The sequence below is a fragment of the Strigops habroptila genome, chromosome 11 (assembly GCF_004027225.2).
Source record: "Strigops habroptila isolate Jane chromosome 11, bStrHab1.2.pri, whole genome shotgun sequence".
NCBI classification, from domain to species: domain Eukaryota; kingdom Metazoa; phylum Chordata; class Aves; order Psittaciformes; family Psittacidae; genus Strigops; species Strigops habroptila.
The window spans coordinates 9,623,753-9,641,440 of NC_046360.1; the positions used below are offsets into that span (position 1 = coordinate 9,623,753).

At 37.5% G+C, this 17,688-nt stretch overlaps 2 protein-coding genes across 7 annotated transcripts in view; one reads left to right on the forward strand and one right to left on the reverse strand.

Moving 5' to 3' along the window:
• Window positions 1-17,688, reverse strand: part of PI4KA (phosphatidylinositol 4-kinase alpha) — a 60,191-nt gene that overhangs the window by 28,396 nt on the left and 14,107 nt on the right. For all 6 annotated transcript variants that reach the window (XR_003993653.1, XM_030500742.1, XM_030500741.1 and 3 more), the window contains 5 exons: window positions 17,347-17,442; window positions 16,529-16,712; window positions 15,668-15,771; window positions 14,569-14,737; window positions 12,084-12,134 (listed from right to left, as the gene is read on the reverse strand). Coding sequence is in view for 5 of the 6 variants with exons in the window: in XM_030500742.1 (XP_030356602.1) it covers window positions 12,084-12,134; window positions 14,569-14,737; window positions 15,668-15,771; window positions 16,529-16,712; window positions 17,347-17,442 (604 nt within the window). In the remaining variant the exon portion in view is untranslated. The remainder of the gene's footprint in view (window positions 1-12,083; window positions 12,135-14,568; window positions 14,738-15,667; window positions 15,772-16,528; window positions 16,713-17,346; window positions 17,443-17,688) is intronic.
• SERPIND1 (serpin family D member 1) lies at window positions 866-9,957 on the forward strand. The gene is made up of 5 exons (XM_030500746.1): window positions 866-957; window positions 3,042-3,913; window positions 7,643-7,916; window positions 8,889-9,033; window positions 9,458-9,957. The coding sequence occupies exons 2-5, from the start codon at window positions 3,058-3,060 to the stop codon at window positions 9,647-9,649; spliced, it is 1,467 nt and encodes a 488-aa protein (XP_030356606.1). The 5' UTR covers window positions 866-957; window positions 3,042-3,057; the 3' UTR covers window positions 9,650-9,957.

The window sequence follows — 17,688 nt, forward strand, 5'->3', positions numbered from 1 at the left end:
TTTTCAAACACTTTCCTTAAAACTCTCTGATGCTTTTTGCACAAACAGCTGCTATCACTGCAGGACCACAGTCTTCCTTCCCAGCCAACATGATATGCAATTTTAGATAAATTTATGTAACAAACATCATAGTGAGTTATCCTAAAAAGTGTTGGAAGTCCAAGCAGTGTTTAAAAAGTGAAAGGAATAGCTCACTGAACTGCAAGCTTTATTCAATATGACTGCATATTATTACTGTAAACTTTATTAAGACAATGTTAGATTCTAATCTAGCTTAAAAAGTTTTCTCTAAAAGTACACTAATTCCCTTGGGGTATGAAAGCCAGCAGTATTTCAGCCAGCAGTATTTCAATGAAAACTTATATAAAGCCAACTTTGGACACATTTATAAATCATGAGGCAGATTGTTCATTTTAAAAAGAAAAACATGAAAAAACCGCTGTAATCCCTTTAAAACTACCCTGAGTTTAAACTGGTGAATGGCACCATGTTAAGAAGTTGCCTGTGCAACACAAACGTTTGCACCAATATAACACTGACTGAAGAAGCCTGACCATCACAACCAGAGCTCTCAACCATTTTTGCATTCAGATTCCCCCCCCATTTCAGCACAAAATAGCAGCAACATGGCTTTTACTGGTCAGTAACAGTCAAGTTTATGTGCGTGCTTGACTTCAAAACTTTACATACACATAAATTTTTGCTCAAAGATCTTCCTCAGAAGCCAACAAGTACCTGCAAAGCCATAAAAGTAGTTCAACAAACAACATACAATTCAGCAGAGATCACTAGGCAAGGGAGGGATTTTGGCTGACGAAGTAAGTTTAGCAGTGTTTGGTTTAGAGAATGTTTACTTTGGGAGATACACAAAAAAGTCGCGTCAAAGTTCAGCTTTAAACCCCGCCATTCCTCTTACTTGAGCTATTCAACACATCCTTCCCGTACAGTGGCTTAAAGGTAAGCTTCATTTCCATCTTCTGTTATTTTAGGCAGATCTGACCAAAGACACATATATTGCAGAGTGGGAGAAAATTCTGACTGTCTTAGTGCAGCTAAGCAGTAACTGAACTTTGGTGAAGACGAGAATGTAAAGTTGGGAACTACAGACAGCAAGTTCTTCCATGCCAAAAGCAGAAAACATTTACCAGTGGTTACTGGACTGAGTACCTCAGCCCTAAGGGCCTGACTTCTGGGGGCGGGGAAAAAAAGTAATGAATTTATGAAGAAACAGTAAGAAAAAGACTGACTCGAGTCATTCAGTCACAGTGTAAAACTTAAAGAGCACCTTCTGTGGATCCTTCAGTGTTGCAAAACAATGTAGAATTTTTAATATGGAATAATCCCCTTAAATTGTTTTAGGATTTCAGGCAAATGAGTCTGGGGGGAGAATTTTAAATATTAACCTGTTAGCTCAGTTACTTCAGTCCTGCTACAACATGTCTGAAAACGTTTTCTTTCAAGCACTGAGTTTACTCACCGAGGTACAGGTATGTATACCTATTTATTTTACTTCTGTAGAACAGCTCTTTGAACTATTTGCTAATTTAGAAAGCATTTTAATCAACACCTTATAAGATTTTTGTTTTACTTCTATTCAGCGTTTTGCTCTAGCTGAATACATACTTTGCTCTAGCTGAATACATTTACAATATATTGTAAATAATTGCCTTTTTATTCAAAAAAGTACTATCAACAGAAATTGACTTTATAAAGTATTATTTTCTAAAGAAGTCTGAGCAAAAACCAAGATCCTGGCATTCAGACAGCCATTTCAGTTTCAGTTGATACAGAGCTATTGAATACTGACAATTTGGTCTTTATTTGACTGTCACAGAAAGGAATTATACTTTTTCATATCTTTTTAAGATAGCTGTAATTACTGCAATTCAATATTATGGCGAAAGGTCTCTCAGACCCACTTCTCGGAACAGTGTTTTACAGCTGAGTAAGACTGATTCATTCTCTCTTCAAACTACACATATCTAAGATAATTCTTGATTTTTAAAATATTTTTTTAAATGCTATGAACCAATACTCAGTAGATAAAAAAAAGAGATTAACTTTTCGTTCAAAAAAATGCCGGTTCTCCTTAGATATATTTTTAGGTGAGGTTAGAAATCTGCCATTGTGGTAACACCAAATCTAGAGAAACAAAGCTCTGATTAGGAACTTACAGAGTCTTCACAGGATGAAGAAAACCGAGAGCACTACATGCTGTGCAGTGCTACATAAAAGTAAACTGATACAAAACATTATTAAAAAAAATCAGAATCAAGTCAATTTTTCATAAAAGCAGCAGATGAGTGTATACAGCTGCAGAAAGCATGCACAGACACTGAGTTTACACATCCGAGTTAGACCATGAGTAGGCCAGGATACATGTTTATGCCTAACACTCCCCACAGTGCAGTCCCACTAACAGTGTTTAGTGCAAATACACATCTTTCTCCCGGTTTGGTGTTACTTCCCTAGATCTCCCTTATTCTAGCAAATTTCAGCCTTGCTCTTCAAAAATGCTCCCATAAAACTCCCATTTTTGTTGTAGCTACAGGATGCCTGTTTTTCTAATTCTTCAGTACATCTCAGCCTTCTGGTATGCTCCTGTACTGGATGCCTAGTCCCTCCTCCTATCAAGCTGGAATCTTCAAACTTAATGTCATATTCTTAGCATATACTAGTAACACATTTCGTAAATATTTCAAGTGTTACAGGTTTATAAATACAGAGTCCCACATATTTTAGGTACTGAATTTGTTACTGCTGAAACACGCCAATAACAACTACTTGTATGGGAGGAGGTCACCCAATTCTTTGGCAGGCTGGAGGCATTATGTAAGCAAAACTGCTTTTACTTACTGATCTGTAAGTAAAACAGATTTATCCACCTAATTTAGCTCTGTTCCACTAAAAAAAATGCTGTCAAATAAGGTAACTATAGACCTGCTGCTGTGACAGAGCTCAGGAGGGACCTAAAATTAGGGAATAGGTAACTAAAATTCAATTACCCTCTGCGCTCTCAACTGCGTTATGTTGTCTTCCAGGTTTTGATCTGTCAGAATGAAGTTTCTGTTTCATTTGCTTGCCCTTGCTCTTGTCATAACCTCCACATTTGGTGGAGTCAAGGACTTCACTGAGCATTTTGAAAGCCTTAAAGACGCACAGCCACATGAAAATGGCACCTACGATATGCCAAATTTACCACTGGAGTTCCACAGAGAAAACACTATCACTAATGACTTGATTCCTGAAGAGGAGGAGGAGGAAGACTATCTAGATCTTGACAAGATACTGGGTGAAGATGACTACAGTGACATTATTGATGCTGCCCCATACATAGTTTCTGAAATTCAGCAAGGAAATATACTTGAACTATTCCAAGGCAAAACCAGAATCCAGCGCCTCAATATCCTCAATGCAAACTTTGGCTTCAACCTTTACCGCAGTGTGGCAGACAAGACCAACTCTTCAGATAATATTCTCATGGCTCCTGTTGGTATTTCCACTGCAATGGCTATGATTTCTCTGGGTCTGAAGGGTAAAACTCAGCATGAAGTATTATCTGTTCTTGGATTTCAAGACTTCATTAATGCCAGCACCAAATACGAGCTCATGACTGTTCATAACCTCTTCCGCAAGCTCACTCATCGGCTCTTCAGGCGCAATTTTGGTTACACACTGAGGTCTGTCAATGATCTTTACATTCAGAAGGACTTTTCTATTCTGAATGATTTCAGAAACAATACAAAAACATACTACTTTGCTGATGCTCAACCAGCTGATTTTTCAGATCCCAGCTTCATAAGTAAAACCAATGAACGCATCTTGAAGCTGACCAAAGGATTAATAAAAGAAGCTCTTGTGAATGTAAACCCTACAACACTGATGATGATTCTTAACTGTCTCTACTTTAAAGGTAAGAACCTGCTATTTCAATCTTAGCAATGCATTTTCTCAGTTTGCAATTCACTGTATACTTCAGTAGAAATCCCTGTCTGAACTTAAATATAGTCTACACTTCAAAAAAGCTTACTGATTCCCTCATTCAGAAGAATCCCTATTATTAGCCCATTTTTACATTTTTGTGTAGCACACTGATGTTTCAGTCACGCCCTGAAGTTAGTGGGTATTGTACGAATACAGCAAATGCTTATCACATCCAAAATCTTATAGTCTGTAAGTGAGACTAAAAAACAACATATGAATGCAGAATAGCCTCAGAAAGCATAAGCTGTGTAGGAGTCTCAGGCAGTGATGTATTAATTCATGTGCAAGTTATAAGACACATTCAGTCCTGCTTCAAATTATTGGCTTTATTGAAATGGTACAGGTTGATTTCAGTTAAAACACTTAACATTTCTGAAATATTCAGGATTCATAGGAATGACCATAACGAATTTCAGCTTCAAGTATGTATTTTTTTCATATGATCAGATCATGATCCTTGTCAACAAGCCTATACAGGGGACTGAGAAGTATAACCAAACCAGTATTCTTCTACAGCTAAAACCAAACGCATTCACTACTTAGAATAATTCAGCATAAACTGTCTGCTGATATGGGCTCCTACGTGTATCACTGAACAGCTTGAAGTAAAGACTGTAAGACATTCTTATTATAAACCCTTATTTTCTAATTCTTTACATTGAAACTAAGGATCAGTGGTGAAATTTTCAACATTGATTTTCTGCCTCAGGCTGAAAGTTTGTTAATTTTTCAATAAACTTTTTAAATGGTATTAAATGAGCCAGGGGTGGGAGGTGCCAATGCAAGAGCAACTGAGGAAGAAGAGGAAATCTCTTACTGACTGTTTAAGACGATAATCGGATGAAAGTGACTTAAAACACCGGTAAGGAAAGACCAATTAGCACAAAAGGACAACAATGTTTGGGAGTACAACATACTCCTTTCCACAGCTTATAAAGGAGTTTCTTTTTCTCAATTAAGTCCTGCTTCCAGGAAACAAATGCTCAAGGGCTGTCTTACACCTTCGCAGCATTTCACTATAAGAATAGCATTCCTCTACGTTAATGAAACGTACCATTTCCCACTCACTTGCAAGGTGTTACTTCCTTGAATAATGCCACTTATCTCTTTAAAAGATCTGAAGCAGTTATTAGCATAAGATCCAAATATTCCCCTATTTTGAAGTACCATCCGAAAGGGACTTATTTGTATCCTTAAGTACACCTCTGATGATTATATCATATTAAATACATGGCTGTACTGTCCATTAGACCGTCCTAAGAAAAGAATTATGCAAAGTGAAAACAAATTCATTTTTTCATGATTTGGTAAAATTTAAAATACCTTTTTGTTTTAGTCTGAAATTATTAAATACTTGTGCTCTCTCAAAACAACAAAAACTCCACCAAAATTTAAATAGTTTTAGTACTGGAACTCTTGAGTCCATCAAGAACAAAAAGACTTTTGGCTTTTTCTTCTGCCCACAGAGACCTGTTAGTCCAAATTGCCTTGGTGGCCTGCTGAAGGCTGTAATTTCTAACCCTCAAAACCAAAAAGATCAATTCTTTATTTCTGTCTCCCATTCATTTATCTTAAAGTGACAGCCTCTTCGTAATTCTATTTTGAGTCAAACCGAACTTTTTAAAGGCAAGTTCTGCTCCTGGGTTTCCCAGTTTCCCCACTAGTCCTCCTAGACATGCTAGCTTTTTCCCACCTTTCCATTTACAATATTTACACTGTTTGCACCATTGCAGACAAGCTCTGTTAAGCTCTCAGAGCTAAGAAACCTATGAGTATTCTCAGATACACAGAGATGCTCAGTACAAGTGATATTTGTGCTGAATAACCGTAACTGAGTAATGGGATACCTGCCAAACACCATGAAGCCTCAAGCTTGTCTTATATTAAATACCATCAAGAAACTATTGGAAACTATTCACATTGGTAAGCAGCAAGTTTTATCTTGTCTAGGTGCCAAATCTATCTCCAACTGAGATCTACCCTCCATGCTGCAGAGATCTGAACAATCATTTATGAGTTTCCTATCAAGTAGGCGCTGGGTATTTTAGCCAAAATAGATCACAGCAGCTTTTGACAACTGACAGATTTTGACAGGTCCAAAATTACTTATCTGAGATTCTAGTCATGAACACAAGAGAGAATTCAATCAGTGGAGACAACACCTGCCACTGCAGCTGGATCCAAAAGACATCTTGGTGGAAGATTCAAAACAGGAAGTCAGAAAAGTTAGAGACTGCCATGTGGTTTCAGATGACCCCAAAAGGCCACATGCCTCCCCCTGCAGAACAGTGTTTTACCACAAGACAAACACACTTGGAAGGCTGAATCCAAGAAGAAAGGTCCTCAGCTCCTCTCTTTTTACTAGGAAGAGCTGACAAATGTCTCTCATTCGTCAGGTGATGACAGTGCTGCTGAAGCTTCCCTGGCCCACAGCAGCTTCATGTCATTTGCTAGATAGAGTCCTGCAACTGTGAATTCTATTCCCTGCAGAACAGCAAGATGAGATGTTGGATTTTCCTGAGAAGTGAGATTTGTTTGGGTATAACACAATCCATTTTATATCCCATTCCCTTCAGAATATTAACCACAGTCTAATAATTTCTCAAACTGCTCCCCATCAGCCCGACATATGAAGAAACTATTAAAGTTGGACTAAAGGCTTTTTTTGTTAATTCGATTTGGCAAAGTCAGATTAAGGATCTCTAAATCACTTGCAACTGTTTAACAACAAGGTTACCAATCAAGGCTAAATTTGTAGTCTCTCCACACAGTCACAGCCACACTCCCCATGTACTCGTCTGCCAATGGTGACCTTAAATCCCGAGTTTTAACAGGAAATACCAGTAACCTTATTTCCACTATAAAATTCTAGCTTTATCTGCCCATGAAGCAAGAAATAATGTTCTTTCCAGAGCCGTGGTTCTAAAAAGAGATCAATAAGAATACTGCTTTAAAAAAGCACCTTCTTCTACACAGTCAATAAATATTTGGGGTATCCAAAGAATCTTCACATGGAAAGATTCAAACCTTGATGCACTTTCCGGTCTGCAAAATACACTGAATTTTCTGGGCATAAACCTGTCGGTGGAAGGCTCTTGTAGATATGTTGAAATCACATCGAACTGGGTCATTAAGAAACTCTCCAGGATGTGTTAAGACAGAAAGTTAATTGGCTTGAATGGACTAAGTCAAGGTAATGCCTTCAGCATCTCTTTTAAAACTTCATGCAAAACTTAGCTTGAGGTACCAATAACATGCTTCAGTAGGGTTTCAAGTATCAGCTCTCTCAGAAAATATAGCTGTGTCAGTTATTCCACTAGGTGCAAACGCTGTCAAGTATTTTCCATCTGTTTAACCTTTGTAATGTCTGGTTCCTCGTAGAAAAAAAATAGTACACCAACCTCTTTCAGATCTCTCATTTGAGTAATTTTTGCTTTTTTAATTCAGAGCACTCAAATCAGACAAAAGTTAAAAAAACAGGAATTTTAAAGTCATTTTAAAACTTGTCTTCTTATTCAGACTTAATTGAAATCAACAATCTCCTACAGCAATTCTCAACTCACATGAATTAAAGCTTAATGTGAACTCTTATTCTAGGAATATTTTATTAAACAAGGATCTTGAGTATTTTTATCTGCCTTCTGCACTGTATTAACAGGAACCTGGGAGAATAAGTTTCCAGTGGAAATGACTATGAAGAGAAGCTTCCGACTGAATGAGAAGCAAACAATAAAGGTTCCTATGATGCAGACTAAAGGGAACTTCCTAGCTGCTGCAGACCCTGAGCTAGACTGCGGCGTGATCCAGCTCCCGTTCGTGGGGAACATCAGCATGCTGATTGTACTTCCACACAAACTTTCAGGCATGAAAGCCCTAGAAAAGCAGATAACACCTCAAGTGGTGGAAAAATGGCAGAAGAGCATGACAAACAGGTATCTGCTGAAAAGTACATCTTGTTAAAGTCTTAGTGTATTTTCTTGATGAGATTGACACGTATAAGTAAAGAGCATAGAAGATAACATGATATTTTGATCAAAAACACTAAACCTGAACAAAAATCCCGAAAAGATGGATTTATTGAATTAAAAATGAGGACCAGTGGTCTCTCAGAATTTAAATGCTGTCAAGAAAATGACAATGACTGAAATGGAAAATTCTAACAGAGTTCCAAAATTCTTTCTATTAAGAATTTAATGTTGTAGATTTAAAATAAAAATTCTTACTGAAGTTTACAATGAGAAGGAAAACCAAGAGTATGATAATAACAGGTTATTTGTGCCGAATAATCTCCATCGTATGGAAAGCAGCCTATGCTCATCTCAGCACAGTGCATTTCAACACATCTGTTGAGTAAAGGCACACATTCAGTCATCAACCACAGACATCACAATTATGGGAGAGAAAAAATTATACAGCCTCTCTTGTGCAAGATGACAGACTGGGTGGTATCTGTCTTCAGACTTGATAAAAAGATAAAAAGGGCAGATTTGATGGGCTATTCAGGAAGCCAACCTATTTCTATTGTATACAATAAGTGACAAATCTCCAATTTAGTACTACAGAAAATCTGCCAGTTGAACGTATATTAGAAGCATATCCAACCATGCACTGAACTGCTCAAAGCCGTGTATTTATGCACATAAATAATGTAAATCATTGCAAGTAAAATATCAAATTGACAAACTAACAATCTTGGGAGGGGAATTATTTTTAAAAAACACATCTTAAAAGTAATTATTTCCAAGATTTGAAAGTAAAAGTACATTAAGCAGTCCTGTATATTTCTGTCCCCTGCTTGCTGAAGACAGCAAACAACCCAAACCACAACAGATATCTAAAACAAAGGAGTCATGCAAATATCTATCTCCTCAATGATTTTTCATTTTTGGTTTTATTTTTACTAGAACAAGAGAAGTGGTTCTGCCTAAATTTAAGCTGGAGAAGAGTTATAACTTGATTGGTTATCTGAGATCCATGGGAATAGAAGACCTGTTCAATGAAAAGGGCGACTACTCTGGTATATCAGATGAGAAAGTCACCATTGACCGGGTATTTACTCCTCTCCTCTTTTCATTTCCTTTCTGATTTAACTATATCACCTGAAAACATGACAACAGTAAAAATAATTCACAGTAAGCTAAAATAATATTTTTTCTCATCTTTCCTGGAAGACAGAGGAGGGAAGTGGGTTTCTCTGTATATGCACTTTTCTACTCATATGATGAGGTACATGTTTAATCAGATGTCAAAGGCATAAAAAGTGTTATGGTCAGTCAGGAACATGCTTGTTCACAGACCAAAACCAAAGGATTGCTGCCACATAAGAGTTACCAGAAAGAGTGTCACAAGGGAGCCACATGCATGACATGAAGCAGGGGGGGAAGGCTGTGAGCACATCATTAGAGTATACTTAAGAGATCCTCAATTTCTTTTTTGTTTATTCCCCCCCCCTTTTTTTTGTTTGCTTAAACAGTTCAATCATCAAGGTACAATAACTGTGAATGAGGAAGGCACAGAGGCTGGAGCAATAACCAACGTTGGATTCATGCCTCTCTCTGCTCAGATTCGCTTCGTTGTCGACCGCCCCTTTTTGTTTCTGATCTATGAACATCGTACCAGCTGCCTTCTGTTCATGGGCAGAGTTGTCAACCCAGCCCAATCCTAAAAGCAAAGACCTCCAAGACACTGTTACACCTGGGCTGTATAATTAAATGCTAATATGCCAGTATCATAAAGGAATTTTTATTGCCATGTTAGCTAATACAAAAGCCACTGGTATCAAAAGAAAATATATTATCTACAGGTAGTTTTACATGAATGGACTCATAGGAGTAGATAATTTGACTGCAATTTAAAATGGTTAGTGCCATGTATTGATACAAGTGTACTAAAAAAAATACCACAAAGTAACTTACATTTGTGTTTTACTTCAGTGTATAAAATGTAATCAATAAAATATTTAGACTATCTGGATTCTTGAGGTTTAGCTCTAAATTTGTGCTAGGATGTCTCTGTAATAAATAGGAATAAGGAAATCCTGAATACCTGACCAGTCTCAGAAACTAAAACCTCTCCTGGGTATTCTACATCATCTAACCTTGCCTTATACACAAAGCTTTTTAATGTGACAGCCAGTGAAATATCAGTAATAGATGAAGGATGATGAAGAGCTGATACTGAATAGGAAGCTCAGATGTTTGTCGCTATTGCTGCCTCACATTGTGCAGTAATAGCATGGGCAGTGTAAGCCCACCATCTGGGGTGCAATTTTCAGTACTGAAGCTTCACAACAGAAATCATTAGCATCCATATACACATTTTATTGGTTTATCTATATTCAAAAAGAAAAGCATATTCATAAGATTAAATATTCATGCCCTAGATTTAATTAGTTTATCATGAATTAAATGAACTGAAGCACCTGAAATACAGGGAGTTTGAGACCTAAGTAGCAGGAATTATTCAGGGGAAAGAGGTCAAGCAGAAAAGCAAATCAGCTACTGCTCAAAACTCACGATCTTCATACATTGTGCAAGAAAGTCAAATATTTGCTTCAACCACCATAATGTAACCATTAACTCTTGCTTCAGATTCTGGCACTATCTGATTCCATTTAAAGGTCACACTGGTTAAGAAAAATGCAGTTATCACCAGCTATTCAGAACAAATACACCATCAATAAAAATTTCAAACAGGAAAGTGCTTCCATAACTTTTACAGTAAGTCTCCAACAAGCACTAATCTTTTCTCAATATGCAAGGAATGATCCTGCTTTCACTCACATCAGTGCTAGCTTTATTGACAGCTAAAGAATACTGACCCCTGGAACATCTTTCTCAACACAGGACTAGTTAGTTCACATGAAAACTGAGCAGCTATTGAATAATGGTGATCTGAGACATTTATAAACACATTTCTGTAAAGCCAAGACCTGGCTCTTGTGATTACTGGTGAATTCAGGAAGAGCTTATGTTAGAAACTGGTGAAAGAGAGAGAGAGGGGAAGGAACGGAACAGTTCTTTGATGTTTAACCAGTGCTAATTTTAGGCTCTTCTCTTTGAAGAGCGTCAGTAAAGATGCTTGTGAGGGCAGAGTATTAAATAAATTATTTTTTCTGCTTGTTAATGGTGTGCAGTATGAGCAAGTTACAAGTGGGTGTGCCTACTACAAGCATGTAATACATTTCCCCTTCTGTCCCACTAGCCGTGCAGGAAAGGCTGCACAGAAGAATTCAACTTTAGAGGGCAGAAAGTGACATGATGCTTTTTGTCCCCCAGTAAGTTTAAGTTTGTCTATGGATCTTTTAGACATGTTTCTTGTAAGAGCTACAGCAGTTAGGCAACTAGTCCTACTGACCGGGAACCCCAGCTTGGACATACTAAGTTCTCTCTTGGAGATCTAGAACGGTTGCACACCAATTTTTAGCTGAATTAGCAGTTGTTACTTAATTTAAAAAAACAAAAAAAAAAAAAAAAAGACATGTTCCCCAGAAAAAGGTCTTTTGAGAACAAACCCAGATATACATCACAATAAATGATAAGTCTGGAATGGGCAGCAGTGGCCTTGCATGCTTCCTAAAATGCTTTCCGCATAGCAGTCAAATCTAGTTTCAGAAGACACAGGACATTACCTTCCTTCCTCCCCGCTTTCTCAGTGATTCTTCAGGTTTTTTTGTTTTTCCCCTTTTAAGCAGCAGAACTCATTGTGCTACAAAAATAAGATTTATTTTGAACTCTGTTTCTATTTTTTTCCCCCTGCTTTTCTCGTTAGGCCATAGATATGTGTGTTTATTGCACCGCATGCCAAACACTACTCAAATAGCCCCTGTAGAATTATTTAGCTCATGAAGCTCTTGAATTCATGACTAGCAACAATAATCCTGAATCACCAAAGATAAATAATTTTAAGAGATATGTCATTATTAAACAACTGTTTCCCCCCCATCAGAGCAAGAAATACAATTTTACAATACTACATTTCTCTTGGATGCTTACTTCTGCACCAGCTGTTAATCAAGCCATTTGACCATGAGTTCACACCGATATTTGATATATATGAGAAAAATTATTCCATTTGCAACAACCCAATTGGATACTTACCACAGCAATAACAGGAATAAGCACACCCAGATTCCCAGCGCTACTGGAGGCCTGGAAAAGAAAAAGGAAATTATTAAAACATCTACAAAAGCATTTCTAAAATACCTGCTCCAAGACATATTTCAGCCGTCGCACATTCCTACTGTCTATGCAAAGGAAAACATACATTGCCAATTACAACCCTGTATCTCGCAAACAGATGTGCATGAAGTGGCCAAGAGAGCATCCCAGAAATCCACAGGACTTCCTCAGGGCAAACCCTGAAGTCTTTCAGCAAAGCTTTGCAGGTGGCTCCTCACAGACTACTGGGATTTTTTTTCTCTCTCCCAGCACAGGGTCTATGTTTGGAAGTTAGGTATTATGCCTTTAGCTAAAATGGAGGGGGACTATTCATTGATACCACATCTATTCTGGCATCCAACAGCTGCTAGAAAAATGCTCACGTTAAATGGGTGGCCACAGACAAGCGTCAAATGTTTACTAAGTCTCACTTGACTACCAAAATGAAGCAAAAAATGACAAGTTTATAAAAAGACACAATTTTCAAGAGTTTATTTAAGCAGCAGGAACAGCCTTTTCCAGTGAAATAGAAGAAGCGTACGGAAATACATTATTTCCTTTGACTTCTTAGGAGTTTTTAATTGTACTCTATACAACAAGTGTTTTTGCTCTTGGCTAAATACAGTGTTTGAGAACTGAAAACATTCACTGCATATAGGACATTGTCTCTCACCTTCTCTGATGAGGCAAACAGTGACAGCACAGATAACCATGCTCAAAGAGCTCTCTCAGGTCTTGCCCTACCTCCCATACCCCTACACATTGGATTCAGGAGGTAGAGAACTCTCCAGCTTTCTCCTTACAAGACAGAGACTGCTGGTCACACAGTGGGGAGGCAAGGCAGACATGCTAACAGAGAGTACAGCTTTGCATGAAGGGGAGTAACCAAAAGGAAGCAATTAAAAAAGTGGAAGAAGAAGAAGGGCGAGAGAAACAAAGCCAAATAGCCCTCAGATGAAACAGTAATGATACAACCCAACTAAAACACACTTTAGTTATCTTTCCTGTAGTGTCCAAGATAAAACAAAACAAAAGATGGACCCTTAAATATTTCTGAAGGGAACAGAAGAACAGCACTTGAGTCACTCTAAGGGGTAGGAACAACTGGAAAGCGTGACTATAGGTTTTTTTTGCTAGCATCAGGACAGCCCACTGCACACGACAAACTGCTGCACAGAGAGTTCGGATACAAGCTGAGACAGCTAGAACCCAGCATAAGACATTTACGGAACTGTAGAAACCCCACTTTTCTACCAGCATTTTTCTTACAAAAATGGAGTATCAGCCTCTTTATGATAACCTATGGCACTGAGGATGATGAAGATGCATTGAATCCCATCCCTGGGCATACTCAAGGGACATCTGTGTTAACTATCAGCAATATCCAAAAAACTCAAAGTCTCTCAGAAGCCACTTGCATGATTGAAAAATCTGATTTGACACAGAAAAATTAAGCCACTGAAGCATTTTAATGGTTAGTGAGCAAATTTAAGTCCATAAAAAGGTATACTGAGAAGCAAGGACATAGCAAACTATCAAAGAAAAACACTGCTTTTATTTGGAAGTACAGCATGGGCAGTGTTTTACCTACTTGATCTCTTCTGGAAAAATTAAGTAACCTAGTCTTCAGAATACCTCTCATAACTTTTACTCTGCATTGAGTAAAGAGTGTTCTAGTGAAAGCTGCTACCAGTATCTTCATAATAAAGAAACACTGCCTCCTAGCTCAAATCCACATTAAATCAATCATACATTTTTCTGTTTGCAGGCTTTAAGCCCGTGCAGCAGTTTGTCTCCCATAGTGACTCCTAAACGCCTAAAAAAAAAAAAAAAGAAGAAAAATATCTCTGAAAGGAGAAGGGTGGAAACTAACTTAGAAGCATCATTTTACACCAATGTTTACAGTATGTTCTTCACCATTTCGGCTTGCTGATCTGTGGTTAAAAGAAGCTATGAAACCCATGGGGAGAGATATTCCACCACAGACTTCTTGAAAAGCAGATTCTAGACATATCTTAGTTCCCTTTTAAGAAAACAGTTGGCATCCCTGATTAAATGCAGTCTATTTTCAAAGCAAACAGATTCACTTCAAAGGGATTTACCAAGAGTTCACTCTTTCCATAAAAGAATAACGAAAGAACTCAGCACTATTAAAATGTAGCATGCACGGGGGGGGGGGGCAGAAATAGGTTAAAGAGAAACACTACATTGTTCCCTTCACTACTAGGAATATGTGCCTATTTCAAACAGAAGTGTTACCTATCTGCCCTAACAAACAGGGAACAGCTCCCAAATCACATCAGTGAGAAAACCTTATCAGTACAAATACATTTGAAATACTGAAACATAAAAATGTATTTTTTGTATATAAAATCACTATCAAACACGTGAGGTTTTTACAATTAAAAACCAGTGAACATCTGACCTTCAGCGCTGGTCCTTTTTCACTTGCTCTCTCACTAGCTCTCTTTCCTTCTAGCCCAAGCTGAACAAATAGTTCCAGCAGGTTCATCAGTAGTTCATCCACAAGGTGTTCTCCTTGAATGTTAGCAGCTATGTTAGCCAGGGCATTAATGACTGCTAAAGAACAGTGTCTGAGGAGAAAGAACAAGCAATTCCTCAAAGTTTTGTATTTTCAGTGCTTTCTTTATAATGCTGACAGTAACTCTTGTAATAAGGCTACTGCCATTCTTTCACTGAGAGTTTTTTGGGTGGTGCTTTTTGTTTTTATGAGTAGCACATCGCTAATAATTGAAATGCAATCAGTATTTAAGTGAAAAGTTATTTGTAAGCTTTGTCTCTTTATGATGCTGTTACAGCCAAAAGGAAATTACTTTCCTGTAGCAAATACAGCTACAGATAAAAAGCAGCAGAGAGCTGTGTTTCTAGATTGGGAAAGCTCTTGAGCAGAAGAATCAGAACTAGGATGCGTTCTGATTGCTGAGATTGCACTGGGTCAGACATATGTTAAAACATACTGACAGGAACAGTAGTCTCAGTTACTCACATACCAATTAGAAGATATTCAGCCAAACTCAACTGTCAGCAAAGCCAGTGACAATCTTTAGTTATAACAGACACTACAATGCAGACTAAGATACTGAGAATTAAATTGTTAATGGTTTGGATTTAAACTCTAACATGTACTGGGACCACATTAAAAACCAAAACCACCACTCACACACAAAAGCCAGTGGAACTTCATCAGCTTTTCCAGGTTCAGATATTAATTACTCTGGTTACAGATAATGTACAACCATCTACAAACATTAATCCTTAGAAAAGGAAAAAAAAATAAAATCAATACTACCTGTAGTGAAAAGCATTTTTTATGAATCTCTACATTATGAAATGCTACTGGTTTTAAAATAATACATTACTTCTTAAAATCAAAGAAAAAAAAGCAGTGCTATTTATAACCTGGTTATAAAACTTAAAGTGGGAAAAATGTGAAAATCCCTGAAGTAGCATAAAGGAAATCCAATATAGTATTCATACAATTCAGGGACACAGCTAAGTGTTACCTGTATCCATGATCCTTATAGTCTTTTGTGGCAGAGTAAACAACTGAGCTGGCTTTAACACTGATTTGCTGAAACAGATTCCACACCTCCTGGTAAATATATTGCTGTAAAAAACCCCAAACAAACAAATAATTGAGTAAAGCTTATTGAATACAATCTCTCTAAACAATCACCCTGTAAAACACAGTATTTTACATAATAAAGGATTATGAAGTTCTTCAGATGTATATCTAGTCATAGTCTGAGCAAGTTTCAGCTTGCAGAAAGCACAGAGTGGAAGTGCCTTCATTAGTTTTTAACTGAATGAATTTTGTAAAATTTATTAAGTTCTTTAACTCCATCTTCTGGATGGAAAAGTTTTCCCAGGCTTCTGAGTTCTGGCTATTAACTGTTTGCTCAGAGGCACAAATGACATTTGGCAAAGGCAAGTCAGTTAATCCTTGAATGACTGAAGGCGGCAATGTCTAGTTTTAAACATATGGAGCTATAAAACTTTGCAAGTTAATTACTGATATGAAGAAAGATACTGTGCATCTATTCTGGACTTAAGGCAACTTTATCAACTTCTTACTTTTGAAAACATGGAGCTTGGTGGGGTTTTATATAGGTTTTTTTATAAAAAACGAACTTTAGTTATTTTCTATGGGGACTAATGTTTACAGGGGCAGCATTTTACGCGCTGTCATTTATCTTTACTTTCAGATGTCACAGAGACATGAGGGCTGTACAAGCCCTTCACCTGTGGTGAAGAAAAGAAAAACCTTAAAAAACCTTCTGCAAATGCAGTTTCTGAAATATGTTTCCTTTTAACCAAAGGAAAGGCATCATGAACTGGCCCTCTCTTAGCCAGTTTTTCCTTACATTTCCAGTGATGACCAAGCAGCCCAGCTGATCAATAATGAGTACATCAAGATGAGAAGGTGGCTGGCAAAACTTCTGCTGTAAGATCTGTAGGATGGGTTCCATCATTTTTGGGGTGTCCCTCAGTGCCACTGCAATGTGTCCTAGAGCACGAATTGTGTGGTCAGGAATCAAATGAGCTTCCCTGTTACAAAAAAAAAAAAAAAAAAACAAAAACCATCATACACGTAACTGTTCAACAGTTAAAGACCTCCAAGCACAGTTACTTTTCACATAAGAAACAGTTGATATACTATATTTAAACAGCTTTAATATTGCCACTCTTTACACGCATCTACTCCCAGCATTAACACTAGAGATATACTTGCACAAGCTGGTTTTCAAAACAAAACATAAACCCCAAATCCCCACACAAACACACTATCCAAGAAACCCACACTAATCCATGAACAAACTGTTCTAGAAACAACACTGAAAAGAGGTAAAAGTGATCTGCAAAACACTTAAGACATTACAGTCAGACCAGCTACTACAGGACCTCCCTTTGGCAGTTTCTTGGTTAGCAGCTCTCTTACAAGTGAAGCAAGTCAAATGCCGCAAGTGACAAACTGAATAATGAATCAGATAAAAATGAATCCATACCTCTGAGTATGAAAATAAGGGCTCAAGCTCTGCAAAGGTTTGCATGGGAAGATCTTGACCCCACATACAAGCTCATTAATCTCAGAGATACTTAACTTAATGCTGCCCGTACTTCGATCTTAGAATAAGCTTCAGGTTCACCAAGTGAAAAATTGATTTGATGACTGAGAACTTACTTATCGCTCTCTTGAGAGATGTACAGGCGGTTAGATAAACTGGCAAGAAAGGCCTCGACAATCACTGAATCTATAGTCAAGCCAGCTTTCAAGCACCTGGAATAACAACGAACAGAAAACTTGCTAGAACAGAGGAAAAAAAAAACATAAATGAAACATTTCACTTTTTACTACTGTAAACACATGACAGGTAGAAGGGAAGAAAGTTATACTGAAGAACCAATTGCTTCAGAAAAATGCAGATGTATTTTAAATAATGATCAGTTTCTACTGCTGTTTTCTCCAGCAACAATAAAGATAGGGATAAGCAATAAGGTAAACTCAGAATCCACTGCTTTAGAA